The 12,246-nt window shown below is 44.4% G+C and overlaps 1 protein-coding gene across 2 annotated transcripts; it reads left to right on the top strand.

The window, feature by feature from the left end:
• The first annotated feature begins 1,455 nt into the window (after nucleotides 1-1,455).
• lhx2b (LIM homeobox 2b) lies at nucleotides 1,456-11,490 on the top strand. 2 transcript variants are annotated; one of them, XM_070904412.1, is made up of 5 exons: nucleotides 1,456-1,638; nucleotides 3,328-3,530; nucleotides 4,528-4,923; nucleotides 7,942-8,140; nucleotides 11,200-11,490. In XM_070904412.1, exons 1-5 carry the CDS (start codon nucleotides 1,456-1,458, stop codon nucleotides 11,488-11,490), a joined length of 1,272 nt encoding a protein of 423 aa, XP_070760513.1. The 2 variants fall into 2 exon arrangements, with proteins under 2 accessions (XP_070760513.1, XP_070760514.1); XM_070904413.1 differs by having other exon boundaries at nucleotides 4,528-4,898; nucleotides 7,935-8,140.
• The last annotated feature ends 756 nt before the right edge of the window (nucleotides 11,491-12,246 follow it).

The following is a 12,246-nucleotide window of genomic DNA, read 5'->3' on the forward strand; positions in this document are numbered from 1 at the left end:
CCGATTCTTTATTTTATGGCTGACTTGGGAGACTTGGTGCAGTTTTGCCCACCCCCTGCAGGTTCTGTGCAGAACCCTTTTTTGGTGCCTTGGAGCGGCTGTGAGCAGCAACAGTGTGGAACCCTCTCTGTGCGTCACTTGAGTACAGGTCCCGGCAGACCTCCTCGGTTGCGCTCAGGCAGGCAGGCAGACAGGCAGCTCCAAACACCTCAGAGGACTGGAACTCTCCCCCGGCTCGGACTCTTCTCCCCGTCTCTCTTAAAACGGACCTTTCGAACCGCAGCCTCGGACGGACAGTTGATGGAGAACGGTGGCCCGTGGACCCGCGCGTAACGGAGGCGGAGAGGGGCTGCTGCTCTTTCAGAGCGCTCGGCGAAAGTATAACAGTTCGGCGGCGGCGGAGCAGCCAATGAACATAAATGGTGCGTCGTGACGCAACAGGGCCCCGTTGATAAGGAGCGGAGAGTCCAACCGGGACCTGAGAAGGAGGAACGGCGGTTTTGGGGGGCCAGCGAACAGTCGCCTATCATCAGTCAACGTAAAGCCAACTCCTCCTCTTCTGCTGTTACGCACATGCATGCAGCCTCCTTGGCAAGAGACAAAACATTAACTAAACAGACCACTGTAAAGGAAAGCTGCTTCTCCAAAACGGCCGGCGGGATTTTTTGTAAAGGCTGTTTGTGTTTTGTTTTTTGTTTTTTGTTTTTTTGTTTTTTTCCTCTGCAAAAGCAAAAGTAGTTTGAGCGACAGAAAAAAAAACATCAGCTGCTGTAGGCACCAACTTGGACTGCTGAACCTGGAGGAGGGGAGGACGCCTTTCTCTCAGGCTCCTTGTCAGCTTTTTGTTTTTGGACATATCTTTTTTTTTTTTGTTCTTCTTCTTCTTCTGTCTGACTGTGGTGCACTAGAAGGCTGCTGCCCTGCTTTGGCAGTGTCAAATTGTACAGAGTTACTTATTGTTTTGCAGGAAAAAAGAAAAAGAAAAGACGGGGGTGGGGGGGGGGGGGACATTTACCAATGCCTTGCACACTGTCGAAATCCTGAAATATTACTCCCGGCGAGGAGGAAGCATCGGCTGCCGAGACCCATGCAGCGGGGGCTTCCATAGTTGGTATGTTTATTCACCGCAAATGGAAAAGAAAATATAAAAAGAGCAATCGGCAATAACAGAGAAATAATATCATACCTGAGAGAGAAATAGATTCCAGCGAGAGAACCGGAATCCGTGCGGTTATTTATGAATTAATCATATCTTATTAATAATGAGAGCTGCAGAGATTCGGATGACGGTTTCCATTGGCAGATGAGACGTAGTGTGGAGAACACGTGTCCAATTTTTCCCTCATATTTTTTCCTCCCTGGTCTGGATTTCTCACTTGTCACGGCAAGAAAGGGAAAGCTGGAAAGGACGAGAATTCTGAGTGGCACTATCACCCGCGCCGGGTTTTGCCTCTGATGGACATCTTGGCTTGCAGATCCGAAGAGAACAGCTACAACATCCTCCCCTCTGCGGCAACGATGCTTTTCCACGGCCTCCCCGGAGGCGACGTGCACGGCGTGGTGGAAGAAATGGACCGGAGAGGAAAGAGCGAGTCAGCGGCCATCAGCTCGGCCATCGATATGGGGGAGTCAGAGACGGTAGGAGAGATTCCTTTTTGGCCCCTGTCGGCTTGTTAGCGCGGCCAGCATGGCAGCCTGGAAACATGTGACAGTGGCTGCACTCCTCACAGCTCCAAGCACTTTGATTCAGCTCTCAACGCTTCTTCTTCTTCTTCTTCTTCTTCTTCTTCTTCTTCTTCTTCTTTTTAATTTTTTTCTTCTTTCAATTCACACAGAAAAAGAAAAAAAAACACTGTCCAACAAATCAGCCTGTCTCTGGGTTGTTTTTTAAACGCCTCTCAGGCCGGCAAACTTCCTCCAAAAGGCCTATACGCTGTGATGTCTGCAAGCCACTGTCTCATCCAAAACTTCTTTGAGTCCCAGCAAAGCTTCAACGAGCTGAACAAGCTGCACGATTATTCAAAGGGAGCAACAAAAAGAGAGATAACATATGTTCTGAAAAACTCTGCTCTTGGTTTCCCTAAATGTGGCTTTTTTATGGTGCGTTCAAAAACACACGTTAAACGTGGACAACACAGCGCACATTCACACTAGATTTCAGATGGCTCAACAAAAATAAAAGACTCAAACATTAACAGCAAAAGCCAAAGTGGACGTTTTTATCCTAATTGGGAGAAGAAGAAAAAAAACGACACGTGGCGTTAGATTGTTTTTCTTTTCTATTTTTTTTTTAACAGTTATTACAAATCGATAAAAAAAAAAACAACAAAAAAAAAAAACAACAACAACGCACAAATCGAACGATTGGAAAGTTCAGGAATAAAATAAATAAAAGCAAAAACGAGAGAGTGTTGGAAACGTGGAGGAAAATGCACATTTGAACGCTGCTTCCATCTTTAATTTGGCAATTTATTTTGTGGAGGGGTAACGCGCGCGCGCGCGCGCGTGTATGTGTCTATTTTGCAGGCCTCTTCTGAAAATGACATTTAATGACAGTCCTGTAGCATCGCCCTTTTGTTTGTGGTCGCACCTTTAATTAACATGAATACTATTATTATAATTATTATTAGGAGACATTAACAGCACAGATATCACTGATGCCCTCCACTAAAAATAACTTAATAATAGTAATAATAATAATAATAATAATAATTCAATGAGTAAATACTTAATGGTTCTTAATAGTATGTAAAACGACTTGAGTTCTTTTTGGACCTGCTGCTGTTGGTTGGCACCATCAGAAATATTACAATGCTGACCTAATATTCCTTTTATAGTGTACTAATTCATAGTATTCACTGCAGAGTACTTTTAGCCAACAACCTCCTTTAATCTAACAGAAAGTATTCCCATAATGTTTTTCATTTCTCACACTGTGGTCGTAGAAGGGAGTTTGCATTTACATTTTCTCACTGAATTGCATTTGTTCGACCCACAATTGTATTTTAATATCATTATAATATTCATGTTATTACATGTATTATTACATTTTAAAAACCATATTTCTTTACAATATTTCTATAATCCTCTCCTGTGTGACTTGTTGGCTGTGGCCCTCTGCACCGAGGCTGTATCTCCCTCATAATGTTCCAATAATAATCTATAATAAAGCGAGCAGACGAGCCTTCTGGCTTTCCAGGATTTCATATGGTTTTATTTCCTCTCTCGTGCCACGATGACGTGACGTTAGTGCTATCAGGACTCATTTCACTTGCACCCCTTCCGACATCATGTCCTGACGCCGTGTCCCCGTGCCCTCTCCTGCAGTCCATGCCGTGCATGACCAGCGAGCGCGTGGCCCTGTGCGCCGGCTGCGGCAGGAAGATCGCGGACCGCTACTACCTGCTGGCCGTGGACAAGCAGTGGCACATGCGCTGCCTCAAGTGCTGCGAGTGCAAGCTGAACCTGGAGTCGGAGCTCACCTGCTTCAGCAAGGACGGCAGCATCTACTGCAAGGAGGACTACTACAGGTAGGAGGGCGCACAGGGCCTGGAGCCCCCCCCCCCCACCCCCACCCCACCACCCCACCACGGTCCACCCCGATGTAACCGGTGTCTGACAGTGTTTAGGACTCACGAGGCTAAATATGTGTTTCAAATGATACTAGTGATGATTTGAATGAGTATTTGTCCTCTCATGTAGTTAAAGTAGCACCACACATGACATGAGGGGGGGGGGGGGGCATATTTTAAAACAGTCTACAATGCGTCAGTGAAATCTGATTTATTTAACAGTTAAGAAACAATATTTCTATAATATTTCTTTGTCAAAGCTTCTCTCCTGATAATATGGATTTGTATAAACGGATGCTGACATTTTTTTGGCTAATATTTGGTGCAATAATAATAATAAGTATTATTATTATCATTACTAATTTTTTTTTATTACTGTTTTCATGCCATAGATAGTCCCATGGTATGCACGTGCTCCTGTCATAGACTGCACAGTGTAGGGAAAAGAAAGAAAGGATTAATACCACACTGCCTGTGGTGCTAAAACTCTCCACTCCACTGAAACCCAGATAATGAAATAGCCACTTTTAGGTTTAGCAGTTCTCTAGGGGAGAGCTGCCCCCCCCCCCCCCCCCCCCCCCACCTCCACCTCCACCACTGCCCCCACCAATCACTGACAGGGAGGCTTTGGGAAACACTGGCTCTCACAATGAGCACTTTTCCTCATGTCACAAACGTGAAAATATCAAAACCCCGCGTCAGGTTTTGTTTAAAGCCCTGAAAATCGGCTGACATCCATTTTTCATTACACCACAATATCGGCAGATCGATGCAGGCATCTGTCTAACTTTAGGTTCACCTCATTAGTGCGCAGGGAAAAGTTAATGCGCTGTGTTTTCCAAGTGCGTAAAAGTTCGGGTGCCCTCGTGTGAGGGCGCATCACAGGTACTTTGGGTTAGGCAGGCCTGCCGGGCTCCGAGTCCAGCCGCTGATGAGGTTTCTGTGTTGTCCGCAGAAGATTTTCGGTGCAGAGGTGCGCCCGGTGCCACCTGGGAATCTCGGCGTCGGAGATGGTGATGCGGGCCCGGGACCTGGTCTACCACCTCAACTGCTTCACCTGCACCACCTGCAGCAAGATGCTCACCACCGGGGACCACTTTGGCATGAAGGACAGTCTGGTGTACTGTCGGCTGCACTTTGAGACTCTCATCCAGGGAGAATATCAGACACATTTTAGCCACGCGGACGTTGTGCCGCACAAAGGCCTGGGCCCGGCCAACACGCTCGGACTATCCTACTTCAACGGCGTGGGGACAGTGCAGAAAGGCCGGCCCAGGAAGAGGAAAAGCCCCGGGCCTGGGGCCGAGCTGGCCGCATACAACGCAGGTAAGAAGGACATTTATAAAGACATGTGGTTGATAATAATAATAATAATAATAATAATAATAATAATGATAATGCATATAAAGTGGAGCTTATCTTGTTTTGATGCCGATTTTACTTTAAAAAAAATAAATAATTATTATTAAGTCCAAAATTGAAAACAATTGAAAACAAAAACAAAAAAACAAAACAAAACACACGCCACCGCTGCCTGTTGTTAAACTACATTTCGCCCCACAGTTCCAGCGAGCAGCCACACAGCGTGAATACGAGCTGATTAAGACCGACATGCTTCATCAATGAAACATCTTTTTTTCTTTTTTTCTTTTTTTCTTTTTTGTTTTAACATTCCTGCAGGGGCTTGCACTGCGCCCGCGTGCTGTGCTCATCATTGGAGCGCCTCACAGTATATCTGTGTTTCCCCCCGCAGTTTCATATTCCTGTAATATTTCTATATGGACCTTGTCGCAACTTTACCACGCTGACACAGCGGCAGAGCTAGTTTTAAACACTGTAATGTGTTATTCGTTTTCTTTGCGTGTGTGTGTGTGTGTGTGTGTGTAACGTTCCTATAATCTCCCTGCTGGAAGTTAGTTGTGTTTATCAGGATTGTGTCATGAGTTTTGTGCACTTTGTGTTGAACTAACTAACTAACTAACTAACAGCTACAGTGGGAGGTTTTGTAGGCCATAGTTTCTGTTGTAAACTTGTGTGCGTGTGTGTGTGTGTGTGTGTGTGTGTGTGGATTGAACTGTTCATGCAGTTTTAACATGGACTTCAGGAGCTGAGGCAGTGTCTAACAATTCTTAACAAAAACTTAACATGTATTTTTCCAAATGATAATCTTCAAAAAAAAGAAAAAAAAGGATGCGTGTTTTTTTTTTCTGTCATGTTTCAGTTTAGTCAATCTGTTATAAAACCTTTTTTTTTCCTCCCATGTCCTCTTTGGGGGATAAAAAGGAAAGTTTTTTTGATGTTCCGGCTTTTGCTTTCGCCCTTTTCCACTTGTCAGGCTCCATAGACATCTACAGACCCTAACACCCCCACCCCACCCCCCTCCCAACCACACACACACACGCACAAACACACACACTACTGGAGCCTTTTTGCATTGGGACCGGGCCAAACTGGGTGTGTGTACCAGAGAGATCAATGTGATTTGATGAGTTATTCACTGGAAGAGAGAGCAGGGGGATACAAGAAGTTTCTTACAGCAGAATTATCTGGCTGGAACCTCTTTTTCTTTTTCTTTTTTTTTCTTGATGCTTTGACTTTAGTTAATTAACCTTCCAATTATTCACACAAAAAGCAAGTTGATTACAAACTAAACATTGTGTCAGAATCTAAAACCAGCCTTAGAAAGAGTAACATTTTTTCTCTTGTTGTTGTGATCTGTCAGTTATGGCCATTCTCATTCCCCTAAACTTTAAGTTTAAGTTTAAGTTAAGTTTAAACAAGCTGCTGCAACAAGTGAAATCATTGTATTTCCAAATACAAACGAGCTCCTTCTCTTTTCTTTGCCTTCTGGATGAAGTGATTCCTCCTTGAAAGACGAAGCACCGCTTTCTTTATTTAAAAGAGAAAAAGAAGAAAATTAAAAAAGAAATAGAAATGAAGCTGCTCTAAAAGCAAGGCAAATGACTTCACCTATTGAGGAAATGCAGTCTTTCTGACAATTTTAAGAAATTTTATCTTCGTCATGAAGATAAAAGCGATAAAGGAAGCCTAATTTCAGACATTCTCACTGAAGAGTTTCTTCTCCCCACATTGTGGTTGTTTAGTAAATAAACTGAAGCAAATGAATCAGAAGCAGAGTCGGGAGAGGAGTGAAGAGGCAGTGCGCCCTCTTCTGTTCCCAGCCAGAAACAACATCAAAAAGCCTCACCTGAGAGCGTGTATGTGGCGTGACCCCGGAGCAGGGGGGAGGGGGGGCGGCCTCAGTCGTCAGTGCTGTGAATGAGACCGCTCTGCATTTGAGGACGAGGAAGATGAAGAGAAAGCAATAAGCAGACTGCTGCTTTTTTTTTTGTGAAAATGCTGCAGCATATGCTTTGGCCAGAAAGCGGCATTTGTTCTGCCTGGTGTGTATGGGCTAATTAAGTGAAGTGTTATTCTGGTGGTTTTCACTCACTTCATATTCATCATTTGCAGCGTCCTGATATTGAACACGAACTGTTATGCACGCGGCAACACTTTGAGTGTTGCCAAGAAATTTGCAGGCTGGGACAAATACATGTGTGTTGTTGTTTGTCCGTGTGTGTGTGTGTGTGTGTGTGTGTGTGTGTGTGTGTGTGTGTGTGTTTGCTGCTGAAGCCAGGCTTCCACCTCCTCCCAGGAAAGAAAGACATGTAGACAGACAGACAGACAGACAGACAGACAGACGAGGTGCAGAGGGGAAGATGATCTGCAGCTGGAAGAAACAGCTGTCAGGTCACCTTGGAATCAGATTCATTTTATGGATTTAGATGAAGGGAAAGATTCAAGTTGCAGCATTTTTCTGAAGAGTTAAAATGCTGGACAACAACAAAACAAACAACACAATATCAGCCTCAAACACATTAAACCTTTTCCTTTTCTTTCTTTCCTCCTTTTTCTCTCTCCTTAAGCTCCACGCTCAATATATTGTTACCTAAACATTTGCATTGCCTACCTTTCTCACTCATGCACATCGCTGTCGGGACCTCACGTAGGACTTTTTTGGAGATTTCTTGATTTTCCTGCTTTTTTTCTTCTTCAGTATATTAAAAATAAGTACGCTCAGATGATTTAGAATCTAATAGAAATGTAAGAATATAATTTCTATGCACGCATTCTACGCTCTTTTCACACTGAAAGTGAATACGCTTTGATTACCGAGGGGGGTCATGAGAATACTGGGCCCTGAAAAATGGGGTCAGAAAAAGAAGGGAGGCCCTACAGCGTTCGATCAGAAGTAAAGGACTAAACACGTCAAAATGAGGATGATTAGTGATTGGGTCAGAGTTGCCTCTGTCTAACCAGCCCCTTCTCTCCTGTCCCACCCCCCCCGTTGGCCCGCAGCGCTGAGCTGCAACGAGAATGACGGCGAGCCCATGGACCGGGACTCTCAGTACAGCTCCAGTCAGAAGACCAAGCGCATGCGGACATCCTTCAAGCACCACCAGCTGAGGACCATGAAGTCCTACTTCGCCATCAACCACAACCCAGACGCCAAGGACCTCAAGCAGCTCGCCCAGAAGACCGGCCTCACCAAGCGGGTCTTGCAGGTAACCACAGCAGCCTTTCCCTTCAGATGAGACCGCGGCCTCCTTTACTCAGGGGAGGAGGAGGAGGAGGCAAATGCCAAAAGGGGTGAAGGAATTTCACTTGTCTCCAATGCAAATCAGCCCATTTCCAAGTGTAAAATATATGAAGTGAGGTTTTCCCGAAAGAAGCCAAATCAGCTGCTTTATTTTAAGATAGTGCTGTTTTTTTTCTTCGTTCCAGTGAAATTCTTGGAAGACTTTCAGGGAACTAAAAAAACAAGCTGAACAAATCAGAGATGAATTTTCTTTTGCTTTCTTTTCTTTCCTTTTATTTATTCTCATTAATATAAAAATCCCCATTCTCCCCAAAAAAATGAATTTAACTAGAAATTAAGAAACGAATGCACTGAAAAGAAGTTCGAGCTTCTAATCTCCTCAAGGAAAAAACTAACTGTTCAAAGTCAATTCGTATGTGTTCATGTTGGAGTGCAAAATTACCTGGAAACGAAAGGAACCCATGAAAAAAACAAAAAAACAAAATGTAATCTATTTCAGTGGCCAGTGTGATGTTACGGCGAGGACTGAGGGATGAAAAACAAAAGAAGCTCTGTAGATACACGCGTAGAAAGGGAAAAGCACAACAGAGCGTTTGATTCCCACAAAAGATGACAGCAAATTATCTTGGGGACCGAGAGGAAGAAAAATGAGACAAAAAGGTTTTCTGAATCAAAATTTTCTCTGAGAAGGGAAAAAAAAAAAAATCATCCCACTGCTTTAATTAACGCTAGCAAGCAAACAAAGCAGTCATTTTGCTTTGATGCGTTTCGAGTTTTCATGCATGTTATTCCAGCTGAAGCGCTTCTCCCCTCCGTCTCTTTCCCATGGCTCCGTCATGATTCCGGCGCTCCAACACTTGGCTCATCTCAGGCACTGCCTTTTCTTACTGAAAGATAGAGCCGGGATTAAGTGTAAAGAATTTAGATGCAAAATTGAAAATATGTTAGCATCAGGGGCATTGAGAAACAGGAGGCTTATTCCAAAAAAGTGGGGTGCACGGCCTTTGTGAACGGGTTCTCGGGGTCCTCAGCAAAATGAGGAGGAAACCGTTAATTTGACTGCCATTGCGAATATGAGAATAATAACTGAAGTCACAGCTGCTTTTCCTCATACACACTACAGACAGATCCATTATTATCTTTTCACAGCATCAACGGAAACAGGGAGCCCACGCTCTTTATTTTCATACGCAAACATGAAAGAAAAGGGTTTTCTTTTTCTGTGGCTACCACTGCACTTTCTCTCTGACAAGCCTTAAAAAGTAAAGGTTTTTATAACTTTTGTAGACAGTGGAGGAGCAGCCCCGGCTTTGTGTTCTTTAAGTGTTCTTTTAAGTGTCCTTGTCTCCAGTCTGAGCATCTGCAAACAGGCTTTGAACGGACACGAGATAACGTGGGCCTGTGTTAGGGATCTGTGACATCAAAATGTTTCAAGGACCATATCAATTTTTTTTTATTTTTTCATATTTTAGCCCAAACATTCGTCAATACCTCCCAACTAAATGCCGGGACTGTTTGAGATTTGATTAGGTTTAGGCACAAAAACGTTTTGGCTCGGGTTAGGGAAAGATCGTGATTTTGGGTTAAAACACATTAAAGCTGCATGAACCGTTTTTTTCGCCACTTGAAGACAGAACTAACCATACAGGTTTGACATATTATGGCCATATGAAGTTGGCTGAAGGCTAATGCATTAGCAAGTCCCTCTCCCTTTAGCTCTGTTTTGGTCTCCACCAACTCCTCAGGAGGCGTCTCTTTGGGTGCTAAATGCTCCACTGTGTCCACCAGCTAGTTTGGTGCTGAACAGGTAGTGTACAGTGAGTGTATCAGACGACCCCTATGAGAGCAGTGAGGGTGAACCAAAACAGTAAAGTCATGGGCCACAAAAGCAAAACAATGAGCTAAAAGACAGTAAAATGTTGCTGAGGGGAACCATAGATTTGGGTGATAATTCTCCGTGACTCCATTCACCATTGTAGCCATTGTTCATATAAAAACGTATTGTTGTATGTAATGGTGCAGCTTTAAGGCTATGGTTTGACCATGGTCACGGTAACAGACAGTGATCTGCATCAACTCGGACCCATCCATCCACCCAGTCCTCCTCCGTATGACACGGCCGCTGAAGGTCCTCGTCAGGAAAACATGAAGACACGTCGTATGCTGCTTGAAACATGCTCGACAGACAGAGGATAATCAGATCAGATCAGAGCGAGCATCATTCAGCTTTTATTAGTGTCACTTTTACAATTGTGGCGTGGCGATGCAAATGCAAATGCCAAGTGCGGACTGAGTTGAAAATCCTGCGCTGTATTAGCGTTTCAATTCAACTTATGTAAGGATCTCCCATACAGAGAAAAACAGTATGCTTTAGAAAATGGTTGGCAGTCAAGGCTAAAATGATTTGTAGTTACTGGGCTCAGAGATGCTAAAGCACAGGTGACCGACAAGTACTCAACATAGTAATTAGGGTGGTGGTATTTGCGTGATATCCGCTACCCCCGACTCAATATAATGGAGGTGTGTGGATTTTTTTTTTGTGGTGATAACAGCACTGGGAAATTCCATTTCTATACAGTAATTCAACCCCAACATGTCTTTTGAGAGACGTGTCGTGGTTACTCTTGACTTGGAGTGAACAATTATCAGTATTATTATAGAAATACTGACTACCACGGAAACACTGTTTACAGTTTGTTCTGTGGGAGCAACAGGGGCACTGTTTCTCGAAAGAGAATCTTTAAAATGCCATTCTTTCTTGCTGTGCGCTCCCCAAAATAGTGGAGACATACATCTCAAAACAAAAAACTATCTGCGTGGCCAGATACTGGAGGTAAATCAAAAAAACAATTTTTTTGTGACGTTTTGGTGAAGTGACCCTGAGTGTCTGCGTGTTCATTTGTTGAGCTAGTGTGAGCTTAACTCAGTATCAGATAACAGATTATATCAGAGGAAAAGTTCCATTAAGCTTTAACCTTAGGCCCCTGCGGTAACAAGATTCCCTTTGTTGTCGTACTTCCGCAGGTCTGGTTCCAAAACGCCCGAGCCAAGTTCAGGAGGAACCTGCTGCGGCAGGAGAGCACCGGGGTGGACAAGGCATCCGACGGCTCCACGCTGCAGGGCGGGACTCCGTCGGGGCCGGCCTCGGAGATCTCCAACGCCTCCATGAGCCCCTCCAGCACCCCCACCACCCTGACAGACTTGACCAACCCCACCATGCCCACCGTCACCTCTGTGCTCAGCTCGGTGCCGGGCGGCATGGACGTCCACGAGTGCCGGAGCCCGTCACAGACCACGCTGACCAGCCTCTTCTGATGGAACGGAGCCCTTCACCACAGCCTCGCCCCCCTGCCCCGACCCCTTCCCCTCCTCCTCCTCAGCTGCTCCACCCTCCTGGATCTAAAACTGAGCACTGTTGACTCCTTCGAAACACTAAATGGATTAGAAAAGAGAAGGTAATGGAAACATGAAAAAAATAAATAAATAAATAAAAAAAAAGATTTCATTTCACTCTGAGCCCATTAGAGACTATTTGCATAGTGAGGCGGCCAAGCCTTACAGATGGAACAGTTGTTGTTATTTTGATGTTGTTGTCTTGTCGAGAACTGAGGAGACTTGATTTGCATTTTTCAATGTTTACAGGAAGAGACTGCTGGGGGGAAAAAAACTGCTTAATTTTTGGAAATTAATTTTTTCCAGCACAGTATTTATGTTGTTGTACAAGAGTCACTGTTAGAAAGATTGTAAAAAAAAAAAAAAAAATCTTTTTTTTTTTTTTGGAAAATCTGAGATTAAACACAGGTTACAATATCCTACGCCTGCCACGTGCCTTACAGTCCGTTCTATCTTAACTGCTGTTCTCAGAGGTCGGCCATGTTGAGAGGAGAGCGTAGAGGTAGTGACCTCTACTGCTGGTGCGTGTGTGTATGTGTGGGTGTTATGGTTAGCGTGTTGTGCGTCTTCACGTGTGCATTGCGCGCACAGTGAGAGACATGTACCCGCTTAGTGGTCGAGCCTGACGAGAGTTACGGCGAGCTAATTGTTCTCCTGCTCATGTCCTCGATCTTAACT

The sequence above is a fragment of the Enoplosus armatus genome, chromosome 4 (assembly GCF_043641665.1).
Source record: "Enoplosus armatus isolate fEnoArm2 chromosome 4, fEnoArm2.hap1, whole genome shotgun sequence".
Taxonomy (NCBI): Eukaryota; Metazoa; Chordata; class Actinopteri; order Centrarchiformes; family Enoplosidae; genus Enoplosus; species Enoplosus armatus.